Source organism: Trichechus manatus, unplaced genomic scaffold (genome assembly GCF_000243295.1).
Source record: "Trichechus manatus latirostris isolate Lorelei unplaced genomic scaffold, TriManLat1.0 scaffold00040, whole genome shotgun sequence".
Classification (NCBI taxonomy): domain Eukaryota; kingdom Metazoa; phylum Chordata; class Mammalia; order Sirenia; family Trichechidae; genus Trichechus; species Trichechus manatus.
The window spans coordinates 15,617,408-15,644,697 of NW_004443976.1; the positions used below are offsets into that span (position 1 = coordinate 15,617,408).

Here is a 27,290-nt window from a genome sequence, read left to right on the forward strand (position 1 = left end):
TGTTATGATCCACACAGTTGAATGCCTTTGCACAGTCAGTAATACACAGGTTAAACATCTTTCTGGTGTTCTCTACTTTCAGCCAAGATCCATTTGACATCAGCAGTGATAACCCTCGTTCCACGTCCTCTTCTGAATCTGGCTTGAATTTCTGGCAGTTCCCTGTCAATGGACTGCTGCAATTGTTTTTGAATTATCTTCAGCAAAATTTTCCTTGTGTGTGATGTTGATGATATTGTTAAATAATTTCTGCATTCTGTTGGATAACGTTTCTTTGGTTGGTCAGATAGCTGTCTTCCAAATTTCTTGACATAGACATGTGGGCACTTCCAGCATTGCATCTGTTTGCTGAAACATCTCAATTGGTATTTCGTCAGTTCCTGGAGCCTTGTTTTTCACCGATGCCGTCAGTGCAGCTTGGACTTCCTCCTTCAATACCATCGGTTCTTGATCATATGCTACCTCCCGATTTCTGATTTAATGTTAACCAGTTCTTTTTGGTACAGGGACTCTGGATATTCCTTCCATTTTCTTTTGATGCTTCTTGCATAGTTCAGTTTTTTGCCCATAGAATCCTTTGGTATTGCAACTCGAGGCTTGAAGTTTTTCTTCAGTTATTTCAGCTTGAGAAATGCTGAGCATGTTCTTCTCTTTTGGTTTTCTAACTCTAGGTCTTTGCACATTTCATTATAATACTTTATTTTGTCTTCAGCTGCCCTTTGAAATCTGTTCAGCTCTTTTACGTCATCATTTCTTCCATTCACTTTAGCTACTCTGTGTTCAAGAGAAAGTTACAGAGTGTCTTCTGACGTTCATTTTGGTCTTTTCTTTCTTTCTTGTCTTTTAATGACCTTTTGCTTTCTTTCTGTATGATGTCCTTGATGTCATCCAACAACTCATCTGGTCTTCAGTCATTTGTATTCAGTGTGTCAAATCTATTCTTGACATGGTCTCTTAAGTCAGGTGGGATATACTCAGGGTTGTACTTTGGCTTTCATGGACTTGCTTTAATTTTTTTCAGCTTCAACTTGAACTTGCATATCAGCAGTTGATGGTCTGTTCTGCAGTCATCCCCTGGCTGTGTTCTGTCTGATGATATTGAGCTTCTCCATCATCTCTTTCCACAGATGTAGTCGATTTGATTCCTGTGTATTCCATCTGGCAAGATCCATGTGAATAGTCGCCATTTATGTTGTTGAGAAAAGGTATTTCCAATGAAATGAATATGTTGTTGGTCTTGCAAAATTCTGTCATGTGATCTCTGGTGTCATTTCTATCACCAAGGTCATATTTTCCAACTACTGATGGTTCTTCTTTGTTTCCAACTTTTGCATTCCAATCACTAGTAATTATCAATGCATCTTGATTGCATGTTCGATCAATTTCAGATCGTAGAAGTTGGTAAAAATCTTCAGTTTCTTCATCTTTGGCCTTAGTGGTTGGTGCATAAATTTGAATCATAGTGGTATTAACTGGTCTTCCCTCTAGGCGTATGGATATCATTCTATCACTAACAGCATTGTACTTCAGGATAGATATTGAAATGTTCTTTTTGACAATGAGTGCGATATTCTTCCTATTTAATTTGTAACTCCAGGCACAGCAGACCATATGATTTAATACCAGCCAATTTCAGCTCACTAATGCCTAGGATATCTGTCTTCCAAGTGTTCCATTTCATTTTTGACAACTTCCAATTCCTGGGTTCATACTTCATACATTCCATGTTTCGATTATTAATGGACGTTTGCAGCTGTTTCTTCTCTTTTTGAGTTGTGCCACATCAGCAAATGAAGTTTTCAAAAGTTTTATTCCATCCACGTCATTACGGCCGACTCTAATTATATCTTAAGTGCCTTCAACCTGAGGGATTCATCTTCCAGCACTATATCAGACAATTTTACGCTGCTATTCTTAAGGTTTTCACCAGCCACTTTTTTTCAGAAGTAGATCGCCAGGTCCTTCTTCCTAGTCTCTCTTAGTCTGGAAACTCTGCTGAAACCTGTCCACAATGGATGACCCTGCTGGTATTTGAAATACCGGTACCATATCTTCCAGCATCACAGCAACTCGCAAGCCCCCACAGTACGACAAACTGACAAATAGTGGAAAGAATCTTTACAATAATAATAAATAAGTCAGACATGGTCTTATTCTGTGGCTTAAACTCTGAGCAGGAGCCTGTTTGTAGGTAGAGCAGATTGTGAGTAAGTGTTGCTTAGGTACAGACTGTGGTCAGGAAATGGAAGAGGAAGAGAAATTGTGCTGGGAGTGGGGGATCTTGGAAGCTCTTTTTGAGAAGAGATTACCAGAGGAGGCCTTTGAAGGATAGAAGCCTGTATTCTTACACCATGAAGTAATGTTGAAACGAGTAGGTAGAACAGATGATAATAGGTAATCAGAAATTGAATGACGCCTTTTGAATTAGATAAGTTTCTGCTTACAGAGATCCCTTCATACATGTCCAGTTGTCCCTTCTCTTTGTTTGCAATTACTGATTGGTGCCTTTTTGAGGACTCATTCTCCGGAATAGCTTGCCCTGGGAGTTGTCATCTGTGACCATTTTTTCTCTTGTTTCTTTCCAAGGAGATCTCTTTGCTGCCACTTTCCTCATTAAGAATGGGGCTCTTGTCAATGCTGCTACCTTGGGTGCCCAGGAGACACCATTGCATCTTGTGGCATTGTACAGGTCAAAGAAACACTCAGCAGATGTGATGTCTGAGATGGCACAGATCGCAGAGGCCCTCCTGCAAGCTGGTGCCAACCCCAACATGCAGGACAGCAAGGGCAGGTAAGTTGGGGGAACAAATAGACTGTGCCCTTAGCACTATTCCCATAAGGTCACTTTGTGGTGGCATATAACTGGCAGGAACTTCATGTTCTTTAGTTCAGCAATATTCAATCAGATTTTTACTAAAGCCACAAACATTGATTTACATGCAAATGAAAGGCACCACTAAAGCTAGAGGCATTTGGAGGAAACATTTCCATCCTGGGTAATTGAGGTCTCTGAATTTCTAAGTAATTTCTAGCATCTTCATGTTAGAAGGAACCAGAGTGGTCATCTAGTCCAACTCCTCCAAGGGAGAAGCCTTCTGCATCTTTGTTAGGTTGCTTGAGGAGCATACTATCTCAAGGCAGTTTGTTTCAGTTTTATGAGTTCTAACTGTTAGAAAACCCAGTTCTCCCTTCTTGTAAATACTCCCACCTCAAGCAATACTTTTTTTTTTCTTAAATGTGGTACAAACTTATGTAGTAAAACACTTGCCATTTCAACATTTTTTACGTGTACAGTTTACTGAGATTAATTATGTTCATCATGTTATGCAGCCATCACCACTCTGTTTCCAAATTTTTCTGTCACCCTTAGCAGACACTCAGTGCCCCCTAGACAGTGACTCCCCCCTTTCCTCTTCCCTTTCACCCCTGGTAACCACAAATAAACTTTGGTCTCTATCCATTTGCAGATTCTAGCTATTCCATGTAAGTGGAAGCATACAATATTTATCCTTTTGTGACTATCTTATTTCATTTAGCAAAAGGTTTTCAGTGTTCCTCCATGTCGTAGCATGTATCATGAATTCATTTCTCTTTATGGCTGAGTAATAATCCATTGTATGTATGTATCACATGCTGTTTATCCGTTCATCTGTTGATGGACATTTAGATTGTTTGCGCCTTTTGACTATTGTGACTCCAAACCGAAACCAAACTTGTTGCCACTGAGTCAATTCCGACTCATAGTGACCCCGGAGGACAGAGGAGAACTGCCCCATAGGGTTTTCAAGGAGCAGCTGGTGGATTTGAGCTGCCAGCCTTTTGGTTAGCAGCTAAACTCTTAACTACTGTGCCATCAGGGCCCCAAAACATTGGTGTACTGGTTTCTGTTTGTGTTCCTGCTTTCTATTTTGTGTATATACCTAGGAGTAGAATTTCTGGTCATGTGGTAATTTTATGTTTAGTCTTTTGAGGAACCGCCAAACTGTATTCCACAGCGGTGGTACCATTTTACGATTTCAGGCAACTCTTTATTGGTACAGGTTGCCATCTTCCATAGCACAGCCCTTCACATATTTGACAGTAGCTATCTTGTTCCTTTTGCCCCTTTCCAGAAATATTCAGATGAAGATTCCATGTGGTTTAAAATCTAATAAAGGGCTGTTTATCTTTGGGACAGCAGTATGGGAGGCTTTGAAGGGAAGTTAAGCCACCTGAATCACCAACAAGAAGTGGGACCCACTTTTCATCGGAATGGCTGACTATTTTTTATCTCTGAAAACTCTCTCAAAGAATAAAAGATGTTTGTGAAGTTTGGTTGTCAGAATAGGATAATGGATTTGTGTGATGATTAAATAAGATGTATCTCCATGAACTCTCAATATCATATGATAATTACCTTATTTCCCAAATAATTACATCCTTTTTTATTTCCTGTGTTGATTGTTTGATTTTTCCCAACTGCAGTAAACCCTGGCAGTCTGTGTGCCCGAGGAGATGCCAGCCCCGGGCGTGCCTGTGCTCTGCGGTGGCTGTCTCCCTCAGGGCTCCAGGGCTAAGTGAAGGGTCAAAGAGTGGCTAAATGCCACTTTAATCAATCACTAGTGAAAGGCAGTTTTTACCCACTGCTACTCTGAGTGTATTAGAGTATAACGGAGAATTATAGGGGAGAAAAAAAATTTCTTTTCAGAATTAGTGGGGGACAAGTAGGGAAAAATATTCATACTTATGGTAGAAACTGCTATTTTTTTAAAAAAAATTGTATATACACCTTGAGTAAGGAGTCAGTGTTGAATTGCAGAGTTTTTTATATCTCTTATTTTATTGATTCTTGTCTTTTTGGCCACTGAATAAATGGTAACGTATAAATGAATCCATTTTTCATACTCTGATACTTGGTCATGGTTTTGGAAAGCCATTTGCCAGGGTAGAGAGGGATACTTGTTGCAGAAATGTGGAATTCCTTATGGAAGATGATTTTACAAGTTTTCTAGTCACCTGCTGCTGAGTCATCTGGGGTTGAGCCTGTCCTGAACTGGCACCTCTTCTTTTTCATCCTGCAGGACTCCTTTGCACTTGTCCATCATGGCCAGGAATGAATATGTGTTCAATCAGCTGCTGCAGTGTAAACAGTACGTAGGGAGACATGGAGAAATGAAAAAGCAGTTGTGAGGGTGGGATTGTGAGTGAAAAATAATTCTTTTAAAACACCTTTTAGTGTTACACATTTTAATAAGTAGAAGCAAAATCGAAATTTGTCTTTCAAAATGTACGAAGAAAAAGAATAAGGCTGTTGGCAGTGCGGTGTCTGAAAATTATATTTGTTGTTCACATTGCTTCCTTATTTCAGATTAGATTTAGAGCTGAAAGACCACGAGGGCAGCACAGCTCTGTGGCTTGCGGTGCAGTACATCACTGTGTCTTCCGACCAGTCTGTAAACCCCTTTGAAGACACCCCTGTAGTAAATGGAACTTCCTTTGACGAGAATAGCTTTGCAGCTAGACTCATTCAGCGAGGCAGCAACACTGATGCGCCTGATACAGTGACAGGTAAAGCAGAGCACCTCAAGAGATGATCCCCAACTCTGGAGGCTCCATGAAATGTTGCATAAATGTTTTTACCAAAAATTTAGAAACCGTTCAGCATGCTGTTATAAAAATTACTTTGTACTTAATTTTATTTATTTTTATTTTGTTGTTATTGTTGAGAATATATACAGCAAAACATATACCAGTTCAATTGTTTCTACATGTACAATTCAGTGACGTTGATTACATTCTTTCTTTAAGTTGTGCAACCATTCTTACCCTTTTCTGAGTTGTTTTTCCTCCATTAACATAAATTTACTGCCCCCTAAGGTTCCTATCTAATCCTTCCAGTTGCTTTTGTCAATTTGATCTCGTATAGATAGATCTTAAAAGAGCATAATGGTCAAGGCAGACATTCTTTACTAGTTAAGCTAAATTATTGTTTGATTTTAAGAAGACTTCAGGGGATGTTTTTGGTTTAAGGTTTAAAGATTATCTCAGGGCAATAGTTTTGGGGGTTCATCCAGCCTTCAAGGCTCCAAACAGTCTAGAGTCCATGAGAATTATAAATTCTGTCCTGCATTTTCCCCCTTTTGATCAGGATTTTTCTGTAGAATCATTGGTCAAAATTGTACTTAGTTTTAAATACAGTAAAAGCCCAGGTTGTAATTTTTGTTTTTAATACTGTGCTTCAAAAAATTTAGCTAGGCTACACATTAACCCATTTAAGCTGAAACATTTCTGTTTATTTCCTACAGTGGTTCTCAGATGTTTTGGACTCACAACTCCTTTTACCTTCTTAAAAACTATATCCCAAAGAGTTTTTGTTTATATGGGTTGTATCTATTGGTATTTAACATATTAGAAATTAAAACTGAAATTGTTTAAAAATATGGAGTAGCTAAATAACAATAATTATAAACCATTACATGTTAATATATAACATTTTTTATAAAAAATAACTTTAAAAACAAATTTAGTGAGAAGAGTGATATTGTTTTTACATTTTTACAATTCTCTTTAATGCTAGATTCTTAAATCTGCATCTGTAGTCAGTCTTTTGAGATTTGTTACTTTGCTTGAAGAAAGTCCATCCTCGCATGGTTATGTAGTTGGAAAAGGGAGGAAGTTTTTCTTTTAATAGAATTTTATTTTTGTTGTTATTGAGAATATACACAGCAGAACATAAACCCGTTCAACAGTTTCTCCGTGTACACCTCAGTGACAGTGATTACAGTCTTTGACTTGCGCCACCATTCTCACCCTCCTTTTCAGAGTTGTAGGGAGGAGCATTTTAATAGCCTTTTCAGATAATTGGGGATATATTTCTTTGATATTAAACTTCATCAGGTGATAGTTTCTTTAAGGTTAGTTGCAATGTAGAATCTGAAACCATATCAACGAACTTTTTATACTCTGTTGTATTAAAATCCATGGTCCAGTTTTTTGACTTTGAATGGATCTTCTCTTCATGCATGATTTTGTAACATCATGCCTTAGTCATTTGGAAAATATTGGTTCCCTAACTTATGCAGATCTTTCATATGCTCAAATATTTTATAATCACCGTTTTTCATATTGCCACTGATCTAACCAAAAAAGTCTTTAAATATTGAGAAGCTATCAGACTTACAGTTGCCAATAAAAGTTTTCCAAAATTCTAATTTTTATTTGAAAGCTGAAATTTTACATTGGGTACAAATATTGTCTGTTGTTTTTCTGAATGCGACAGACTCACTTTATTCATTTCCAAGAAAACGTGTGCCAAATGCCCATGTTTGAATAACCATAGTTTGTCAGTCAGTCAGTCATTCTTCCAAGTAACAGTGGCGTTCGATGAAAGAAGCAACTCAAAACAGTGGCACAAGGGCTCTTCTCTGAGATGACTATTGTACTTTGGTATGTAGCAGAAATGGATGGCTTTGTGCGTACTTTCTACACACAGCATTTTAAAACAACCAGTACTCAGTAGTCAAGATTTAATACTACTAGTCATTTTTACTGCTTTATGAAGGATCATCTTAAGTGAAACTTTTTTTTTTACTGTGAGTGCACGGCACTGAAGAATACAATGACTACTAGTGCTGGTGATGCCATTGTCTTGATTGGTGTTAAGGCTTCCCAGTTTGACCCACCATTGCTTTGGCACTATTAGTGCAAATATCAACACAGTGGGAAAAAAGCAGATTACGTCCAAGTATTATTATTATGAAAATAGTTTTGACCTCATGCACTCCTGAAGGACTCTCAGAACTCCCATTTTAAGGAGAGGGATTCCACATAATTCAGCATTGAGGACTAGCAATGCATAAAGCACTGGTAGGTGCTGTTGAGAAAGAGGATGGATAGTAAATAGCCTCTTCCCTAAAAGAAGTTAATTAGCTTTAAGTCAAGATCAGATAAAATCACCACTCTAAGTGATGTAAAAGCTAAAGGCAGTGGTGCTCCTGGACAGGGAGTACAGGGGGGGAACTGTAAGTGTTTCAGACTGCCTTCAGTAACGAGATTGTTACTAAATTGCTTTTAATTTGTAAATGTATTTTGGTTATTGGTCATAATTTTACTGATTTCTGATTTAAGTTTATGTCAGAATGCAGTAAGAGATTGGCTCTTTGGTATTTCTGCTGGAATTTTAGACTCTTAACAGAAGTTTCACATGGACTTGAGTGTGCATTCTTTCACTGTAGGATGCAGAGTTCTCTATGAATGTCCATTAAATCAAGTTTGTTAATTGTGCTATTCATATCTTATTTATCTTTATTAAGTTTTGGACTGCTTAATCTGTCAGTTTCTGAGAGGTATATTAAAATTTTTCACTGTGATTATGGATTTGTTCATTTTTATTTTGTTCTATCAATTGTACTTTATGTATTTTGAGTTTTAATTGTTAAGTACAGGTTCAGGATCATTATTTTTCTCTGTTGATTTGTTCCGTTTTTCATTACATAGTAACCTTAATCCACTGGTTTTCTGTATTTCAATAATATTTCAGCAGTTGCAGGTTATCTTTGTTCTCCTGGAAGGTACATAATTTAAGTCTTTTGTACACTAGAATAAGGAGCACTGGTGGCACAGTGATTAAGCGCTTGGCTGCTAACCAAAAGGTTGACAGTTCGAACCCACCAGCCGCTCCATAGGAGAAAGATGTGGCAGTCTGCTTCCTTAATGATTACAGCCTTGGGAACCCTATGGGGCAATTCTACTCTACCCTACATGGTCACTGTGAGTCATAATTGACTTGATGGCAGTGAGTTTTTGGTACACTAGAATGACTGGAGAACTGAAAATGGGATTCTGATTAGGAGTCTTTAGATCAGAATGATTCTTAACCAGGGTGGGTATCACTTTCTCTGAGGGAACAGGAAAAAATGGTATGAAAACAAAGCCGTGCTTTGTCCCATTTCTTTACCTTGTGTTAAGTTCTGGTATTTAATTTGAATTTTCAAGTAGTGTAGCTGTAGAACATGAGGTTTTATGTTTTTATCAAAAAAGGAAAAGGGCTTTAAAAGGCTGAGAAACACTGCTTCAGGACTAAAACCATTTTGAGAGAAAATGAAGAAAAAAATTTTGTTTTTTTCTTTCCAAGGCTTTTATTTAGAAAAAGGGTGATAGTGCTAAATAAGCAAAACACTTCTGAGCCAAGAACAAACATATTTAAGGCCCTAGGAATAAAACTGAAGTATTTAAGGGGCATTTTCTGGTAGAATTTCAGCTCACAATGTCTTCAAAACGGTCATTTAGCTCGGTGGTTCTCAGCTGGGCACAATTTTGCCCCCCAGGGATTATCTGGCAATGACTCTAGGCATTTTCAGTTGTTGGGACTAGAAGCCAGGGATATTACTAAACATCGTACAGTGCTCAGGACAGCCCCCACAACAAAATTATCCAGTCCAAAGTGTCAGTAGCACCACTGTTGAGAAACCTTGTCCTCACTCGACGGATAAGGAGACATACCTTACCTCTGATCCCGGATGGTGGCTAGTGGCAAACCCAGGGAAGAATGAACGTCTCCTGACTTCCAGACCAAATCTTTGCTCCAGCCCAGGCTCTCTCTGGTCTCTGTGTCCACAGAGAATGCCTGTATGGATTTCAATGATCCCTCCTTTGGGTGTGGGCTTGCCAATTGTGGAAGGTGGTGGGAAGGGCAGGGCGTGATATAGTGTGGAAGGGACCTCATTTTTATGTAGATGGCACAATGAATGTGCCCATTTTCTTCTAGGAAATTGCTTACTACAGCGGGCAGCTGGAGCAGGAAATGAGGCAGCAGCTCTTTTTCTGGCGACCAGTGGTGCCCACGTCAACCACAGAAACAAGTGGGTAAGTGTGACAGGGCAGCAGGGGAAATGATTTTGGTCTGTGGAAGGAGTGGCAGTGGTGGATGTGTAGGAAAAAAATAGATTCTTTTTTCCATTTTTGTCAAAATAATGCATTCACATGGTTAAAAACCATAGTGAAACAGATTGTTTTATGTATCCTCAAATGTTAGTTGATTGATTCATTCAGCATTTCCACAGCAGCAACTGTATATCAGGTCCTGAACTAGCTGTTATGGACTTTATAGTCTAATAAAGATTATCAAACATGTATATAAAAAGCTACCATAATAGGATCTTAATTCTTAATAATACTTCACATTTACTGAGTTTTTTCTATGTGGATGCTTGTTAAGTCCATACCATAAGCTGACAAGGTAGATTTTTATAGTGTTGTGGTTGAAAGCACCTTTGGGGTTGCACATACCTGGGTTTACCAGCTTTTCCACTCCCTCCCTGTGTGGATTTAGGCAAGTTACTTAAACTTTCTGATCTTCAGTTTCCTCATCTGTGAAATGGGGTTCATGCTGATTTCATAGGGTTATGGTTAAGGTGAAAAGAAATGAAATATATAAGTGCTATAAGCATAATATGTGGTACCTTGCAAATACTGAATAATAGTTATTTTTTACTTTATTATTTTCAGACAGGGAGGATGAGCTTATCTTTAAGATCACATTTGTTTTACAACTACTTTGTACTAGGCACTTTAAGATACTATCCCTTTTAACTCTCACAATGAACCTAGAAGCAGCTTGTATTGTTAGGCTTGAAGAGACATGTTCTATATCTATAAATCCCTCATTTTAAGATGAAGGACCCTGAGGTTCTCATAGGTTAAGTGGCTCATAACTAATGGAGCAAGTATGAAGACCCAGGTACTAGGATTTACAGTTTTACACTCTCCTCAGTGCTGGGTAAACAGTAAGCTTGGTATATGAGACACATCAGATTGCCTTGGAAACACAGGGGAGAGGGCAGTGCCATCCTTTTCCACCATTAATCTATTAATCTCTTTATGCCTAAACCCACACGTGGCCTACCCTCGGGCTAGAACGGGTGGAATCCCCTTGTGCTCGCTGGAGGCCGGGTTCTTTGGAGTCTGCACTTCATCCCGTCACCTCCCCAGTGACTCAGTGTGTCTCAGGCCATCGTGTATCCCTGTGTCTTTTTGTCTGTTTCTCTCTCTCCTGCCTCATCAGTTTTGTCCACTAATCATTTCTGTTAGTGTACAGACACACTGTCCTGTCTTCCAGTTTTTTAAAATCCTCCCTTGAGCTCACAAGCAGCACAGACCTGACTTGAAGGCAAGTGAGAGCTCAGGGCCTAGAATGCTGGTTTAAGGAGTCTGGACTTTGTCCTGTAGGCAGAGAAGATCCATAGAAGGGTTTGGGCAGAAGAGCAGTATGATCATTTTAGAATTCAGAAGGCTGCCTGGCATCTGGCATGGTGGGTGTGTGGGTTTGTGCACCACTAAGGTCCAGGCTGGCGCCAGGTGGAAATCACCTAGATAGGCAGTGAGGTATGCTAATCTCTGATACTGGATTTGGAGCCAAAGGGACAGGTTTCAGAGTAATTGCAGAATTAAAGAGTCAGTAAGACTTGCCTGCTTATACCTGTCAGAAGGGAATGCAGGAGAAGTGAAAACTATTGTGATGTATTCTTTAAGAGAAAGAGGGAACTGGTCAGGAGGAAGAACTGGTGTACAGGGAGAGAATTCAATTTTGTGATTGTTCAGCTCCTTTCTAAACATTCAGGCAGGGATGTCTAGCAGGCATGGGAAAACTGGATGCAAACCCAGGGCTGGAGACCTGGGTTTTTGAGCGTCCCTTGCATGTAGATGCTGTGGTAGAAGCCCTGGGCTTAGCTAGGCACCTGCAGTGAGAATGTGCAGAGAGAAGGGCTGGAGCAGAAGATAGCCCTGAGGAGGAAGACGTACTTGTGAGGGCTCTCACCACCACTGTGTCCCACCTCTGGGGGGATTGGGATGGCAAGGGTGCATGTGGGGATAAAGGAGTAAAAGAGCAATGATATTCCACAGAAGCTGGAAAATCGAGGCAGCAATAAAAACATGTTATTAGATATGGAGATTACAAAATCCAGCTGAAAGAGTTCAAAGTGGTTCCCTCTGAAAGAAAATTTGTAGAGGGGATGGGAGGTGGGATCTCACTATTTTCTAGAGTAAGCCTTGTAGAACTCTTGACTCTTCAAAGGATGATATGTAACTTTGAAAGAGTAAGGAGCAGAGCGGTGTGTTCAGTTTGTTCCCATTTGTTTGGGTGAGAAAAAAAAAAACCAAAAAACGCTGTGCGTGCACACACATATATGTGCATATAGGTCTGTGTTTTTCTGTGAGTGGTCTGTCCCTAGAGAGAAACCTGAAGCTGGTGGTGATGGCTCCTTTAAGAAAACCAAACAAAACCCGTTGCCATCTAGTCGATTCCGACTCACAGTGACCCTATAGGACAGAGCAGAACTGCCCCAAAGGGTTTCCAAGGAGCAGCTGGTGGATTTGAACTGCCGACCTTTTGGTTAGCAGTGGTAACTCTTAACCTCTGCCCCACCAGGGCTCCGATGGCTCCTTTAGGGGAGTATAATTGGCTGGTGGGGGCCAGGTGTGAGAGCAGACTTATTTTCACTGGATCATCCTGTACCTTTTGACTATTGAATCAAGTACCTGTAATACCAATTAAAAATGTTTTTAATTTAAAAGTGGGATGGGAAGGAGGTCTTGATCAGAGTTCAAGATGAGGTTGAAATGGGCCGGTCAAGGGAACAGGGCCTGGGTGTGCTAGTGGGAGTTACAGAGAAGGTCACACACTGTTAACATTACTTATTTCTGGGCTGTGGTTGTGAGGCCTTTCCATTGCCTGCAGTGCTTATTTTGGTGACACTTGGTGTTTTGATTTTTTTTTCAATAATAAACATATTACTTGTATTAGAAAAAATAATTTTACAAATTGAAGGGGAGCTAAAGCAGTTCTTGGAGATGAAGAAGGATGGGAAGCCAGGGCATTTGGGGGGTGCTTGGGAAGACATTGAGGAATCTAAGGATGATGGCACAGGGAGAGGGGAAGAGAGGAGATGGAGGGCTGGGATGAAAGTCATGGAGCTCAGCTGGTGATGTGATGAGCCATGGCCTGTGGTGGCACTGGAAGCCTAAATTTCAGCACTTCTGCTGTCATTACCCCTTTAGAAGGGGCCACCCAGCCTGAAGTGCACAGATGAGGGCCATTTGTTTTCCGTTCAGGGAGAAACCCCGTTGCACACAGCCTGTCGGTATGGCCTGGCCAACGTCACCGCAGAGCTGCTGCAGCAAGGTGCCAACCCAAACCTGCAGACAGAGGCGGTGCTGCCTTTGCCAAAGGAGGCTGCATCCCTGACCAGCTCAGCGGACAGTGTCTACCTGCAGACGCCACTGCACATGGCAATTGCTTACAATCATCCAGATGTGGTGTCCGTCATTCTGGAGCAAAAAGGTAGGTAGCTGGGAATTCTGTCAGGCAACTTGACTTGTGGACAGCTGTTTTGAGTAGTTAGGTACAGAGTTGAAGCTTCCTCCATTGGTTAGTTTTGCACAGCTAGTTTCTTACCCCAAAATCGTTTTAGGTCAGACTAGATAAGCATCTAATATAGTCTGGGTGTTGACTACTATGTTTTCCTGTGTATGCTTCCAGGATGAAGCCTGTCCATTTCAGTTGTTGGTTAAGGTACTAGAACTTTTGACTGCACTCTCTCTCTTAGTTTGGTGGGAGGTATTTTTTCAGGCCACTTTAGTGTAGGTTAAGCCAAGCCTTTGCCTTTGTGTGAGAACTGTGCTGAGGCAAGTCCTCCACGAGTCGGCCAGTCCTCATCCACCTGTGAGCCCACCTGGCAGGTGTCCCGTTCCCCTTAGAAAGTCACCCTCAGCCTCTTCCTTTTCCTGTCCTGAAATATGTTTTATTCTTGCCTAAATCTTTGTTAAGAGGAGCCCTGGTAGTGCAGTGGTTAAGTGATTGGCTGCTACCCAGAAGGTTGGCGGCTCGAACCCACCAGCCATTCCATGAGAGAAAGACATGGCAGTGTGCTTCTGTAAAGATTTATAGCCTTGGAAACCCTATGGGGCAGTTCTACTCTGTCTTACAGGGTTGCTATGAGTCAGAATCGACTTGATGGCAATGGGTAAGTCCCTGTTAGGGCCAGCACTTTGAGCATTGTGCTTGTGGGAGGAAGTGAGGTTTTAGGCAGAACGTGCCTATTTCTTGATCCTCACAGGAGCTTTATGATCTCAGGAATTACATATCAGGAAAACATCTTCAGGGCATTGTCTTAATCCTTTTTTAAGTAATTAGGCAACTAGTGTGTGTTTCTCTAGTGAGGCCTGTTTTTCTTATGTGAAGATTCAGTGTTTTAAGCTTTTAAAAGATTCATTTTCCCCATAAGCTTTGCTCCAAACTATTAGGTTTCTGGGCTTCCACTCCCCACAAGATTTATCAGTTCTCTTTGTATAGAGATGATCACATTATAGCCAGACAATCAGTGTGAAACGGAGCTCTTGTTGTCTTGAATGCTTTAAATGTGATCCATGCAGTGGTGAAATCAAGTGTTCTTGTCCTTTTTAAAATTTAGCCAATGCTCTTCATGCTACCAACAACTTGCAAATTATTCCGGACTTCAGCCTCAAGGATTCCCGGGACCAGACTGTTCTGGGCCTGGCATTATGGACTGGTAAGGCTGCACCAGAGGGGGGCTGTTGATATCTCCAGATACCCAATTGTTAGAAGGGTGGGAGAGAGACAAGGGTGAGTGGGAGAGAGAAAGAGGGAGAATGTGTACGTGTGTGTGTGCGTGGGCGCGCGTGTGGTGGAGGGGGTAGGGCTAATCATCTGGTTGTAAAAGAACGCTTTTGCTTTGGGTTAAGCCTGTAATACCCAGTGGAAAACTGCTGGCTTTGAGAAGTTGAGAAAGTGTTTGTGTTACAGTAAGATGTTGAGGAAGTGGGAAAAGCCGAGCATGTGTTATCAGGGCTTATTCGTTTCCCAGGCATGCACACGATTGCAGCCCAGCTTCTGGGCTCCGGGGCTTCCATTAATGACACCATGTTGGACGGGCAGACCTTGCTGCACATGGCCATACAGCGGCAGGATAGCAAGAGCGCGCTCTTCCTTCTGGAGCATCAGGCAGATATAAATGTCAGGTAGGGTGACACTGCGCTTCCCACTGTCACACCAGGTCACGCTTAATTGAGATGGTTCAAGAATATAGCCTTGCTTGTAGATGATATTTTTGTTCCTTATTAAATAAAGGAAGGGAAACAATGGCACTGAGACAGTACAAAATGCAATGTTGTAACTGAATGTAATCAGTAGACTTGTGGTAGAGAAGGAGAATGCACTTTGCTCTTGTTTGAACCTTTCAAAAGCAGTGCACAGTATTGCACAAACCTCATTATGAAGGACAGTCCAGAGTCAGGTGAGTAGGAATTTCAGTTGTAATGAAGAACATTCCAACAAATGAGCTAACAACGAGGCTTACAGGGGGGAAATACACAGTTACATTTTTACTGTGATTGCATTTTCAAAGGAACTTCTCTTCATCTCCTGTGTTAAGTGACCCTGAATGACTGAGTTGGTGGAAGAAGTGTTTAGTCCAGTGAGCAGTTGGGGTGGCATCTTACTAAGATGCTGTTAAAGGCAGCTGTATGCCTATCAGATTCCAGCAGTCTGGGATGTTGGTCGTTTCTCTTCTGGGTGCAGTAAGGCAGCATGGCTGTATTTTTTTAAAGGCTGAGGGATGAATGCCATTGACAGGTTTAATTTCTCTGAGAAAATAGGAATGAGGAATGAACATGAGAGAACTGTGTTTGAGGGATACAGTGGAGTGCCCAGGAGGGCACCTTTTGTTTTTCTGCTCCAGTGACAAAAGTTGGCATTAGTTTTGATGTGCATGTCCCAGCAGGACTCAGGATGGAGAGACAGCCCTTCAGCTGGCCATCAGAAATCAGCTTCCGCTCGTAGTGGATGCCATATGCACCCGGGGAGCCGACATGTCTGTGCCGGACGAGAAGGGGAACCCCCCGTTGTGGCTCGCGTTGGAAAATAATCTGGAGGACATCGCATCCACTTTGGTGAGACAAGCTTGACTTTAGCCTCTGTTTACATATGGAGATATTTTGTGGCAGAGATGGATTTGGTGCCTCTGTAGCAATCACGAAGGGCAAGAGATCTGCCAAGTAACAAATTGGGTCAAGGATGAGCAGTTGAAAGTCATGTTAAAGAAACGTGCAGTTCAGCAATGGTGTTGGCCAGCGCTTTTGTGTTTGGCTGCCTTTATCTAGAAAACTACCAAGAAGCAAGAGGACTGAGGCTTTTCCTCACGAGTCTTCTCCTGGGCTGGTTACTTTGCTATAGGCTGCCCTCACCATACCATAGTGATAAATTCTCAAGTTACAGGTTTGTATCCCTTGTTTAGAAGACAGGTCCCAAAAGTAGAGGCAAATCTGCAAGTTCTCATTTAGCTTTCTGAAGGGCCTGCAACGTGTCATTAAGGCATTTTGCTCCTGGGAATTTTACCCAGTTGTTATTGAGATTACCTGTTAATTATAGGTATGTGTTACTGGGGGTTTGTGGGTACATGTGTACACATGCACTTATGTATTTTCTGTCCCTTCTAGAACACAGCTCTAAACCAAAAACCAAACCCGTTGCCGTCGAGTCAATTCCGACTCATAGTGACCCAGTAGGACAGAGTAGAACTGCCCCATAGGGTTTCCAAGGAGCAGCTGGTGGATTCGAACTGCGAACCTTTTGGTAATCAGCCAAGCTCTTAACCAGGGCCACCAGGGCTCCACACACAGTTCTGGAAAGTGTTAACTAAATACATCTTATTGTATCTCCCAACCCCTCCCATAGGACTTAGTATAAGAACTTGCACAGAGCAGATTTAATCTGTGTTTGTAAAACTAATGAATGACACAGATTAAAGTAATTATCAGCTAATCATCAGTGTCTCTTGTCTGAAAATGGATCTAATGATGTGCATAGAGCTCAGAGACGGTAATAAAAAGAGTCATCTTTGCCAGGCAGTGGTTGTAAGTAACTTGTGTTTTTGTGCAGGTCAGACATGGTTGTGATGCCACGTGCTGGGGTCCAGGACCCAGTGGGTGCCTCCAGACACTCCTGCACCGGGCCATCGATGAAAACAACGAGTCCACCGCCTGCTTTCTCATTCGCAGGTCCGAGAACCCCAAGTATCTCTTTGAATCTTCTTATTCAGATTATTGCAAACTCTTCTCATTGTAGTCCACCTACAGTCTTGACATGCCCGTAGCTGCCTTGACTTTCATAATTGACTAGCGGAGGTTACCATTTTCTCATGTCAAGTCAGCGAAGGACCAGGCTCACTAGTGAGGGGAGGGTTTCACATGCTTGGATCAGAAACTTTAAAATCCAAGCCAGCTTCCTGTTTTGGGAGCTGCGTGGGCTCCGCTAGTCATATTTGATCAGTTTACACCATGGAGCCAGGAGGCTGGGGTGGAAGAGACCAGATGGTCTCTGCGGGACAGCTCCATGCTCCCCACCAAGATGCTTAAGCTGTAACAGCTCCATGGCCCCTCAGAGTGCAGCATGTGTGGCGAGGCATGGTTGTTCAGGAAACCCGTAGGGCAGCGGTTCTCAAACTTTAAATGCATGCAGAAGCCCTGGGAAGCTTTTAACAGTTCTAATGCCCAGCTTGTCCCAAAGACCAACTGCAAAAGAATCTAAGAGTGGTACCCAGACACCAGTGTTTGAGGCCAAGGACAGCAGTCCCTGGCAGCAGCCTTTTTGTAGGACTGGGTGAGGCTGCTGCTGTGTGTTTATCAGCATGCCTAGGTGAGGTGGAAGCATGGCTCCTGAAGCCTTCTTTTATTTCCCCCTTCCTTTCAGTGGCTGTGATGTAAATAGTCCCAGACAACCAGGTGCAAATGGAGAAGGAGAAGAAGAAGCCAGAGCTGGGCATACCCCCTTGCATTTGGCAGCCTCCTGGGGACTGGAAGAGACGGTACAGTGTCTTCTGGAGTTTGGTGCCAATGTAAATGCACAGGTATGTGGTGTTTGTCTTTTCCAGGGAGAAGGTAACCTCAGAAACAGGAAAATCTCTTCTTATGGCAAGGAACCTTGCAGAGTCTCTGGTCCTGGGCCTTTGCTTTACCATGATCTGGGCTAAGGTACAGGCAGATCAAGTGACTTACTCTGAGTCATACAGCAGCCTGAGTAATTTTAATGATTTTTGTTAAGACTTTCCTTCTTTGTGCCTTTGTCCTTACTATATCACAAGGAAGATTTGTCCTACCTGTTTTTCTTGCCTTCTGTTATCCCCCCTTGGAGCCCTGCTGGTGTAGTGGTTAAGAGCTCAGTTGCTAACCAAAAGGTCGGCACTTCAAATCCAGCAGCTGCTCCTTGGAAACCCTATGGGGTAGTTCTGCTCTGTTCTGTAGGGTCGCTATGAGTCAAAATAGACTCAACAGCAACTAATAACAACAACAACAACATTCCCCCTTAATTATAGATTCCCATCGAGAGTTTTAGTCCTAATCTGAGTACTGGATTTAGGAAAATGTTCTGGTAGTTCAGTTGAGCATCCCCTGAGTTACATTCCTTCATGCTTTTCAACACTGTAGCCTATGAAGATTTCAGTGTGATGCCCTGTAGCCAGACATGGAGTGGTAGAATATAGAGCTGAGGCTGCCTGCAGATCTAAAACAGATGTGTCTGTGCTGGGCTCACTGTCACTGGAGAAGGTGTGATGGGGAGTGGCTTTCAGTCATCTCTGTGGTTTGGCCGCCGTAAAAGCTGATGTCAAACCCAGGGTGGTAGTTTTGATTCCCGTAACTGAATTTGTTTTCAAAGTTTTTCCCCTTCGTATTTTTCCTGAGTGTTATCTTTCAATTGGACATTGAAATCTGTGTCTCATCCCTATAGGATGCAGAAGGAAGAACACCTGTCCACGAGGCCATCAGCAACCAGCACAGCGTCATCATTCAGTTGCTGATTTCGCACCCTGACATCCACTTGAATGTCCGAGACAGACAAGGGCTGACACCTTTTGCCTGTGCCATGACTTACAAGAACAACAAGGCAGCCGAGGCCATTCTAAAACGAGAGTCTGGGGCTGCTGAGCAGGTGAGTGACCGACACCCAGCTTTCTCCATGTTGCCTTGAGCACAGCAGAGCCTGTTCCATGGAGTCTAAACACATTTCCAGTGAAACAAGCCTCTTCTATATGAGACGTTTGTTTTGAAATTATACTCCCTTTCTTAAAATTTGGCCTTTCAGATGTCCTGTTGGTGTTGGGTGAGATTTGACTGCTGTCCTGTGTCAGCCGCCTGATGGTGTCACACTTAGGTGAAGGCGGGAGGTTGCTGGGCCTGTAATAGGAATTCTGGGCTATGTACAGCTAAACCGATGCTTTGCTTTTGCTGGGTTGCGTAATTGACCTAACAATGAATGACTTAAAAGATTTAAATTGAACTTGAGGTGCTTGTGTTGTGATGTTGGGGCAACTTTCTGAGTGTTTTAGAGCAGTTGTTATCATTCAGCTTAGCAGGCTTAGTTGTCCTTGTTGAGGTTCTTTACTAGCTGCTAAATCCATATGAATTGTTTATCTGCAATGACAGATTGGGTGGGAAGTGGGAGCTGAGATTTGTTTGTTTCTGGGATTGTTTGTTAAATCGATCCTAGAAACTTGCTGCAGATCCTCAAATGTCCACCCAGTACTTAGACTACTCCCAAGATTTATGAATAGCTACTTATGACGGTACAATGGGAACTTGAGACCTGAATGAAATCAAATCCTAGCATGGTGGAAGAATATTTCTTGGTATTTCAGGCTTCTGTACATCACCTTTCTTCACCATTTGTGTAAATGTGACTGAACTGTGTAGGTGGGAACCTCACACTCGCTCAGATAGCGTAAAATGCTCACGAATGGAGATGAAATTGTCTCACACTTCCTCTCCATCTAGTATGAAACTGCTCCTGTTGATCAGAGTCCTCCGAGGATAAATTGCTTGTTACACTAGCACCTGCTGTGGATGTGAGAGGTGTGGTGCTTGTGGCATGTTGGTGTCTCTGCACTCCTATCACTCACACTCATCACAACTCTGGTAACTACAATATGCTGTGTGGTGATGTGAGCAACCTTGTCTGCTTTACGTCAGTGAAGCAAAGTCTTCGACATGCTGCTGGCTGCCTCCCTCATTGTTGCCCCAGTAACACAGGCAGCTTTCTGAAACCAGAAACCAGCCTTCGCTTGACTGCTGAGGGGTCGGGCCGTCATCGTAGCTAGCGGGTAGGATGCTGGGTGCTTCTCTTAGCCACAGCAAGGACATTCCCCAGGCTAGTCTCCACACTTGCCTCTTCCCAGGCATCCCAGTGTTGTAGTGCCTTCCTTTCCCTGTCCTGCAGGCTATCTCTCTTGGCTTTCCAAAGTCCAGCCCCTGTCGCAGGAGGCCACCAGGCCAGCTTGGATCTGTGCAGTGCTCCCTTCCCCCGACACTTGGATGTCTCCCTGCATGCAGGGTTATGTGCACCAGTATGTAGAGTGGGTCTCTTGTCTGTGTGGGCAGGGGCATTTAGAGTTGGGTCTTGGGAGCTTCCTGCACTGAGGTAAGGTTGATATCATGACCTTTCCGTGGCCCACAGGTTCTCAGCAGGCACTCACAAGGCAGCCCACTGATATTTTGGTTCCTGCTTACTGCCTTAGGTGGATAACAAGGGCCGGAATTTTCTCCACGTAGCGGTTCAGAACTCTGATATTGAAAGTGTCCTGTTCCTGATCAGTGTCCAGGCTAATGTGAATTCCAGAGTCCAGGATGCTTTCAAGTTGACACCTTTGCACCTGGCTGTCCAAGCGGGCTCAGAGATTATTGTTCGCAACTTGGTAAGTGACACAGGAATGGGATTGCATCTACCTTGTGTGTGGAGCATGTTGTTGAGTGTGTACAGAATCTCTTTTCACAGGTGTTTTGCCAGGGATTGTGAAAGGCCATTGCAAATTTGGGGACTAGGCCAGTACTGTCAGGAAAACAGGCGTGTCAATGGGCAGCATGTCCTGAGTGCCCACTGAGTTGCTTGGCCTTGAAGGCCTGCAGGACCTAGATGGCAGAGCCAGGGTAGAGGGGCGCCCCGGGCAGGGAGGCCGACTTCTGTTGTCTACCTCCTCTGTGTCAGCCAGTCAGTTGGGGCTTGCAGGTGGACTGTCTCTTAATTCTCAAAACAACCCCAAGGGAGGTCGGGCATTTTTTACGTTTTACAAAGGAGGAAATTTAGGCACAAAAAGATTGTTTTTTCCCCCAAGGTTATCAGCTAGTCAGTAGTGTAGGTGGGATTTTAGCCATTTTTATTTGACTGAAAAGCTTGCTTTTTCCAGTACAATGTAGTGCCATCCAGCTAGGGGACAGGTCTGAGCAAAGATATGGAGATTGAAAGTGCACGTGGTGGGCTGTAAGAAGAGTTTGGTTGATACTGAGTAGCAAGTAGGAGATGTGGTTGCAGAGGTGGGCAGAGACCAGATTGTGGGGGTCACGTTTCAGACCAAGAACTGTGAGCAGCCTGTCAGCGTTTGAGCTGAGAGAGCATGGAGTACTCCGCACCCTTGGCCTGCCCCTCGGAGCTGGCGCTCACGTTCCCTTCAGCCCCACGTGCATGCTGTAGAACTGGCCACTGGGATGCTTGACCACCCTGACCAGCCTTTGGTGCCTTGGCATTTTTGTTTTTGAAAAATACTTTTTAGGAAAACCTTTATGATTTGATATGTGTTTGAGCTGGGAGAGCATTTAAAGAAGCTGCCTGGGGGTTGAGGGTGGCTCTGGGGCAGGATCACCAGTGCAGAGGCCCAGGTGAGGCAGTGGCAGTGAGGAATGGAGAGTGGGGAGGTGGGTCTGATGACACCAGGGACACACTGGTTATAGGGAAGTAGCCAGGGAGGCAGAGGTGAGCCTCGAGGTAGTAGGGAATCCAGCCCCGTGTTCACCAGTCTCTCTCTGCCACCCTGAGAGCCTAGGGAGGTTTGGGGGTCCTGACCCCTTTGCCAAGGTATGGATCCCTCGCACAGTACTAGTGACCATGACTGTCCCTGTGACGTATGTCCTGTCTGGACCTGTGAGTGATTGGGCTGCGCGCCCAGACCTCGGGACCAGCTACCCAGTGCCTAACCCCTGGCAGAGGCAGGAGGCCTGCACGCACAGTTGGAGGGGTGGGGGAGGGCTCAGAGCTCCGGAGAGGCAGTGTGGGCTCTGACTGCCAGGTTCAGATTATCTTCTGCTGACAGCAAGCGTCTTTGACACTTTGTCAGAAAGCAGTTAATGAATGAACTTTAAATACTAAATGAACAGACAAGATATTATTTAAAGAACCTTCCTGCCTTTGATTCTGTAATTCTTTTAAAAAGTAATATAAAAATAGTACATGCTCATTGTGGAAAAACTTAAAAAGTACAGAAGGATAAAAAGCAGGAATTACCTCCCTTTCACCTCCAACTTTCCTCAGACTTTGATGTATATGGTTTTAAACACCTTAAAAGTGTGTGTGGCTGGCTGGCTGTCCATTATTTGTCTCTCTACCTGCCTACCTACCTACATAACTATCTCTAAACGGAATCATACTATCACACTATTTTCTAACTTGCCTTTTTTACTTACTACATTATAGCATCTTTTCATGTTAACACGTAAATATTTATCATCTTAATGGCTACTCATTCAGTTGTTTGGATGTATTACAATTTTCATAGCCAAACCCTTTGGCCATCAAGTTTCACTGTTACAAGCAGTGGACATCCTTACATAGTGCAGTGCACATCTCTGTCATCCTGTGCAGTGTTTAGAATCTATTAAAGTCTTAGAGGAACCCTGGTGGCACAGTGGTTAAGAGCTTGGCTGCTAACCAAACAGTCGGCAGTTTCAATCCACCAGCCGCTCCATGGAAATCCTATAGGGCAGTTCTCTATTCTCTAGGGTCGCTATGAGTCAACATCGACTCAACGGCAATGGGTTTGGTTTGGTTTTTTGTTTTAAAGTCTTAGAAGTAGAATTTGTGTGTCCAAAGGAATGGCTATTTACATTTTAATAGATGACTAACAGTTTGCCCTTGGGAAAAGTTTTGCCAGTGTACACCTTACCTGGAGTATGTAGAAGGCTGGCCTTTTTGCTGCAGACTTAAGCGGGACCTTGGCTGTGGTAGGGAGACTGCTCATGTGATCAACTTCAACAGCTTCTTGCAGGAGCCAAAGTGAATGAATTAACCAAGCACCGCCAGACCGCCCTCCATCTTGCTGCCCAGCAGGACCTGCCTACCATCTGCTCAGTCCTCCTGGAGAATGGAGTGGACTTTGCTGCAGTGGATGAGAATGGAAATAATGGTAATTCCATCATTGTCTCTGTCCAGTGCTGACGCCTTGAGTGACCCCTGCATTCTGAGGGTGGACGTGCACTACCTGCCCTGGGTCTGCTTCCCTCAGCAAGGGTGACTGTTACAGGAGCAGAGCTGTGACAGGAAGTGTTCTGAGCTGGGCATCCTGCCTGCCACTGACCAGGCACTGGGCAGCCTCCCAATCTGATGGATAGCCCTAGGAGCCTAAAGTGGCTTCCCATGAAATGGTTAAGTCTAATCTTTGGATAACTGTCAAAACAGAAAGCAAAGGCTCATGAGGTTGTGCTTATGGCTCATTCTTGGTGGTGGTAAAGACAGAAAGGATTGCTCTGTGAGTGGCTAGAGGCTGCTCTGGCTGAGTCCCACTTAGAGGGAGGTGTGTGAGGGTGAGGAGTCCAGATTTTCTGTGTGTGCTTCTGGGCTCACCCAGTAAAAGGATTTACTCCCCAGCTCTTCACCTCGCTGTGATGCACGGCCGGCTCAACAACATCCGGGTCCTCCTGACAGAGTGCACTGTGGACGCCGAAGCTTTTAACCTAAGGTGAGTGTGTCTAGCACATCAGAGACCAGGGCTCCATGTCACTTGGGCTGCCCCTCAGGGCTGACGGTCACTGGTGGCTCCCATCAGCCGCAGTGCATGTTGCAGAACTGGCCACTGGGATATTTGACCAGCCTTTGGTATCTTGGCATTTTTGTTTTTAAAAAACCTCTTAGAAACTAACTTTCATGACCTATTATGTATCCTTTAGATTTATCCAGTTATCTCAGAGTTCAGAAAATTCCATTTCTTTTGTGTACGATGGCCATGCAGACACAGACCTAACTTTTCCAACTTTTTTTTATCAGAGGCCAGTCACCACTGCACATTTTGGGACAGTATGGCAAAGAGAATGCAGCAGCCATCTTTGATCTCTTCTTGGAGTGCATGCCTGAGTATCCTCTAGATAAACCAGATGCAGAAGGAAACACAGGTATATAGTAAGGTGTTTGTGTGTCTTGTCTCACTTGCGCTCCGTGCTTCTGGAAACATAGGAGCCTGGACACATATCATTCTTTGAGGGCATTAAGCTCAGTGCATTTAGGCTGGGCTCTCTGAGCACCTGTCACAGATCTCTGCCATGGATTTGGGCAGTGTCTGATTTTAGGCAGAACCACATCTCAAGTGTATCTAGGCCTCCAAAGTCTTGTTGTTGCTAGCTGTCGTCAAGTTGGTCACCAACTCATGGCAAACCCATGTGTGACGGAGTAGAACTGCTCCACAGGGTTTTCTTGGCTGTAATGTTTACGGAAGCAAAGCCCTTTCCTGGGTAGGTGTGAACCGCCAACCTTTCGGTTAGCAGCCAATCGCAGACCACTTGGTCACTCAGGCTCCATAGCCATACTCATGTCCAAATAGGGCAGCCCACCTGTTTTTATTGCCCCTGTCTGCCTCTTGGAAACCCTGGTGGTGTAGTGGTTCAGAGCTACGGCTGTAACCAAAAGGTTGGCAGTTTGAATCCACCAGGTGCTCCTTGGAAACCCTGTGGGGCAGTTCTCCTCTGTCCTGTAGGGTCGCTATGAGTTGGAATTGACTCAACAGCAACAGGTTTGGTTTTGGGTTTTTTTTTTGGTCTCTCTCTTGTCTGGTCAACCAAGACCCTACCCAAGCTCCTAAATCTCAGCAGAGAGATAAAATCTAACCACCTCTCAGAGACTTCAGGAAGAACAAGTGTGCAACAGTGTGTGTTGATATGCTTTGAGAAAATGGCATGTTATATACAGCTAGAAGGGATAACTTCTTATTGAAGGAGGGATGCACAGGCCTCTCTCATTGGGCTCCTGTAGCTACCACTCATCACTGTGTTCATTTATGTAGCTTTCAAGTACTTTTGCACTCGTTTTCTCGAATACTCACAACAGCCCCATAAGGTAGGCATTTTTCCAGGTAAGGAACAGGATGAAACCCAGTTTTTCCCAGCCCAGGGCTCTCTGAGCATCCTCTGGGCTCTGCTCTCCGTTCATTCAGCCTCGTGCCAGCAGAGCCTCCAGGCCTGCAGTGAAGCGGAGTCACCAAGGGATATCCTAAGCCTTAGCTTGGGACCAAATATTCTGTCATCAGTTCTTGGCCCTGGGAGGAGTTGTGATGCATGAACATGTGGTTTAAGCTGGCAGTGATGGGACAGGGAGTGAGCTGCCAGGCCAAGCATCCACTCCAGTGAGCGTCATTACCTAGGGCAGGTAAACAGGCCAGCAGAATGGACAGCAGAGTGGCTTTACCTGAAGGCTCCCTCTTTACACAGACCTGGGTTCAAGTCCTAGCTCTGTCATCTCCTAGCACGGTGACTGTGCAAGCTTGCCAACCTCTTTAGGCCTGTTTCCTCCCCTGATAATGGGAGCAGTAACCCTCATCTTACTGGATTGTTTTGAAAATAAATGAAAGAACTGAAATAAAGTGCCTGGTGAAGATAAGAAAAGGGGAGCTGCTAGCAGCTGTGATTGTTCGTAGAGAGGGCCGACATGATGGCCTGGCCAGAGCCTGGCTCCCACCGGGCCTGCAGAGGAGAGGCTCCTTGCAGGGAGAACTTTCTGGAGCTTGTCCCCTGTGTGTATGCAACTCAACAAGTCTTTAGACTTAGATTGTGTGAAAAGAGCTTTGTCCTTTGGTGGTTTTGTTTCATGCCAGAGGAAGGCAACTGAGAAAATGATACATTTTTCCTTCGTGAAGTGTCTGATCCCTACCTGGAGTCTCCTGTAGCCAGAGCTTTGAATTGGAAGAGTCTCGTGGGGCTGTGACTGATGGTGCTCTGGAACTGTAGCTTTGCTGTAGTCCCTTGGCTCATGGCCAGATCCTTTATTGGTAGATGCTGCAGATCCTCTGTGGAGGTCTCAACAGAGCCTGAGGGCCCCTGTGGTTCTGTGGGGACTTTCTAACAAGTGTCCTGCCCTTGGCTGTCCTCTGCCAGCTCTTCGGCAGTGCCAGGCTGGGCCAGGTGGGAAGTAGCGCTGCCTGTGCTTTTGTTTTCTAGTGCTGCTCTTGGCATACATGAAAGGGAATGCCAACTTGTGTCGCGCCATCGTCCGATCTGGGGCTCGCCTTGGAGTGAATAATAACCAAGGAGTCAACATTTTCAACTACCAGGTTGCTACCAAGCAACTTCTGTTTAGACTGTTAGGTGAGTGGCTGACTTTCTCCTGTTTCCTGGCAAGCACAGTTAAAATGTTGATTATCTGGGTGGATGTACTGGTGGTTTTTAAATCTCTTAAGGATTTACTTAAGATCTGAACCAGTAGTTTTTCAGGAACCGTGTAGGACTTTTTTCTATGAATGGGATGAAGGGACTTTGAGCAATGGTGGGAGGGTTGCTGTTAGCAGCCTCTTTTCAGAGTGCTCCACACTGGGCCCCCTGTGAGTTTCTCACTTCTTTTGAACCAGAAATCCACAAGTTCCAGGTGGGCCCCCTTACTGTGTCTCCTGGCTGCTTTTCTGCATGCCCTTCCTGCTTGGCTGATTCAGATTCTCTGCGTCCTTCAGAACTGCCTTCAGCTTCAGCCCCCACTGACCTTCCTTCCCTGTGTTCATTCTGTGGCAAGGAAAGCTTCACTTTTAGAGATTTCACATTTGCAAGGCTTTCTCCTCCCTGTTGAGGTGGAGAAAGAGTCAGGATGCCTTGGGTGCCTGCTACGTCACAGTGCTCTCTTGCCACCCCACAATGGAGGCAGAATAGGGGTGATTAGCCCCATGCTATGGACAGAGATACAAGCTCAAACATACTTGGTGAAGATGTGATCTTGAGGTAGGTGACTTGCCAGGGTTACAAAGCATTAAAGCCTGCTGTTCCCGGGCTGCGCACTTGGTTATTTGCCCTGTGCTGCGCACTTGGTCCACCTTTTAAGAGCTCAGAGCAGTGCCTGTGACAGTGCTGGCATGTAGCAGGTACTCAGTTAACGACTGCTCCCTCTTGGAGAGTTCAGTCTGCTTCTGTGTAGAGAGCACTTAGGACAGTGCCTGACATATAGTTAGCATTCAGTAAATGTTAGTAATTATTGCTATCGACACTGATAACTCCCAGCTCCATGATTGTAG

The 27,290-nt window shown here is 43.9% G+C and overlaps 1 protein-coding gene across 3 annotated transcripts in view; it reads left to right on the top strand.

Annotated features, from left to right (window-relative positions):
* Positions 1 to 27,290, top strand: part of ANKFY1 (ankyrin repeat and FYVE domain containing 1) — a 97,529-nt gene that overhangs the window by 67,247 nt on the left and 2,992 nt on the right. For 2 of the 3 annotated variants that reach the window (XM_012555502.2, XM_023731138.1), the window contains 16 exons: positions 2,587 to 2,791; positions 5,061 to 5,129; positions 5,348 to 5,547; positions 9,746 to 9,843; positions 13,090 to 13,318; positions 14,448 to 14,546; positions 14,862 to 15,015; positions 15,774 to 15,945; positions 16,934 to 17,052; positions 17,744 to 17,900; positions 18,779 to 18,979; positions 20,562 to 20,738; positions 23,069 to 23,216; positions 23,678 to 23,768; positions 24,074 to 24,198; positions 26,233 to 26,379. In XM_012555502.2, the coding sequence (XP_012410956.2) occupies positions 2,587 to 2,791; positions 5,061 to 5,129; positions 5,348 to 5,547; positions 9,746 to 9,843; positions 13,090 to 13,318; positions 14,448 to 14,546; positions 14,862 to 15,015; positions 15,774 to 15,945; positions 16,934 to 17,052; positions 17,744 to 17,900; positions 18,779 to 18,979; positions 20,562 to 20,738; positions 23,069 to 23,216; positions 23,678 to 23,768; positions 24,074 to 24,198; positions 26,233 to 26,379 (2,391 nt within the window). The remainder of the gene's footprint in view (positions 1 to 2,586; positions 2,792 to 5,060; positions 5,130 to 5,347; positions 5,548 to 9,745; positions 9,844 to 13,089; positions 13,319 to 14,447; positions 14,547 to 14,861; positions 15,016 to 15,773; positions 15,946 to 16,933; positions 17,053 to 17,743; positions 17,901 to 18,778; positions 18,980 to 20,561; positions 20,739 to 23,068; positions 23,217 to 23,677; positions 23,769 to 24,073; positions 24,199 to 26,232; positions 26,380 to 27,290) is intronic. The other variant, XM_023731137.1, reaches the window with a different exon arrangement.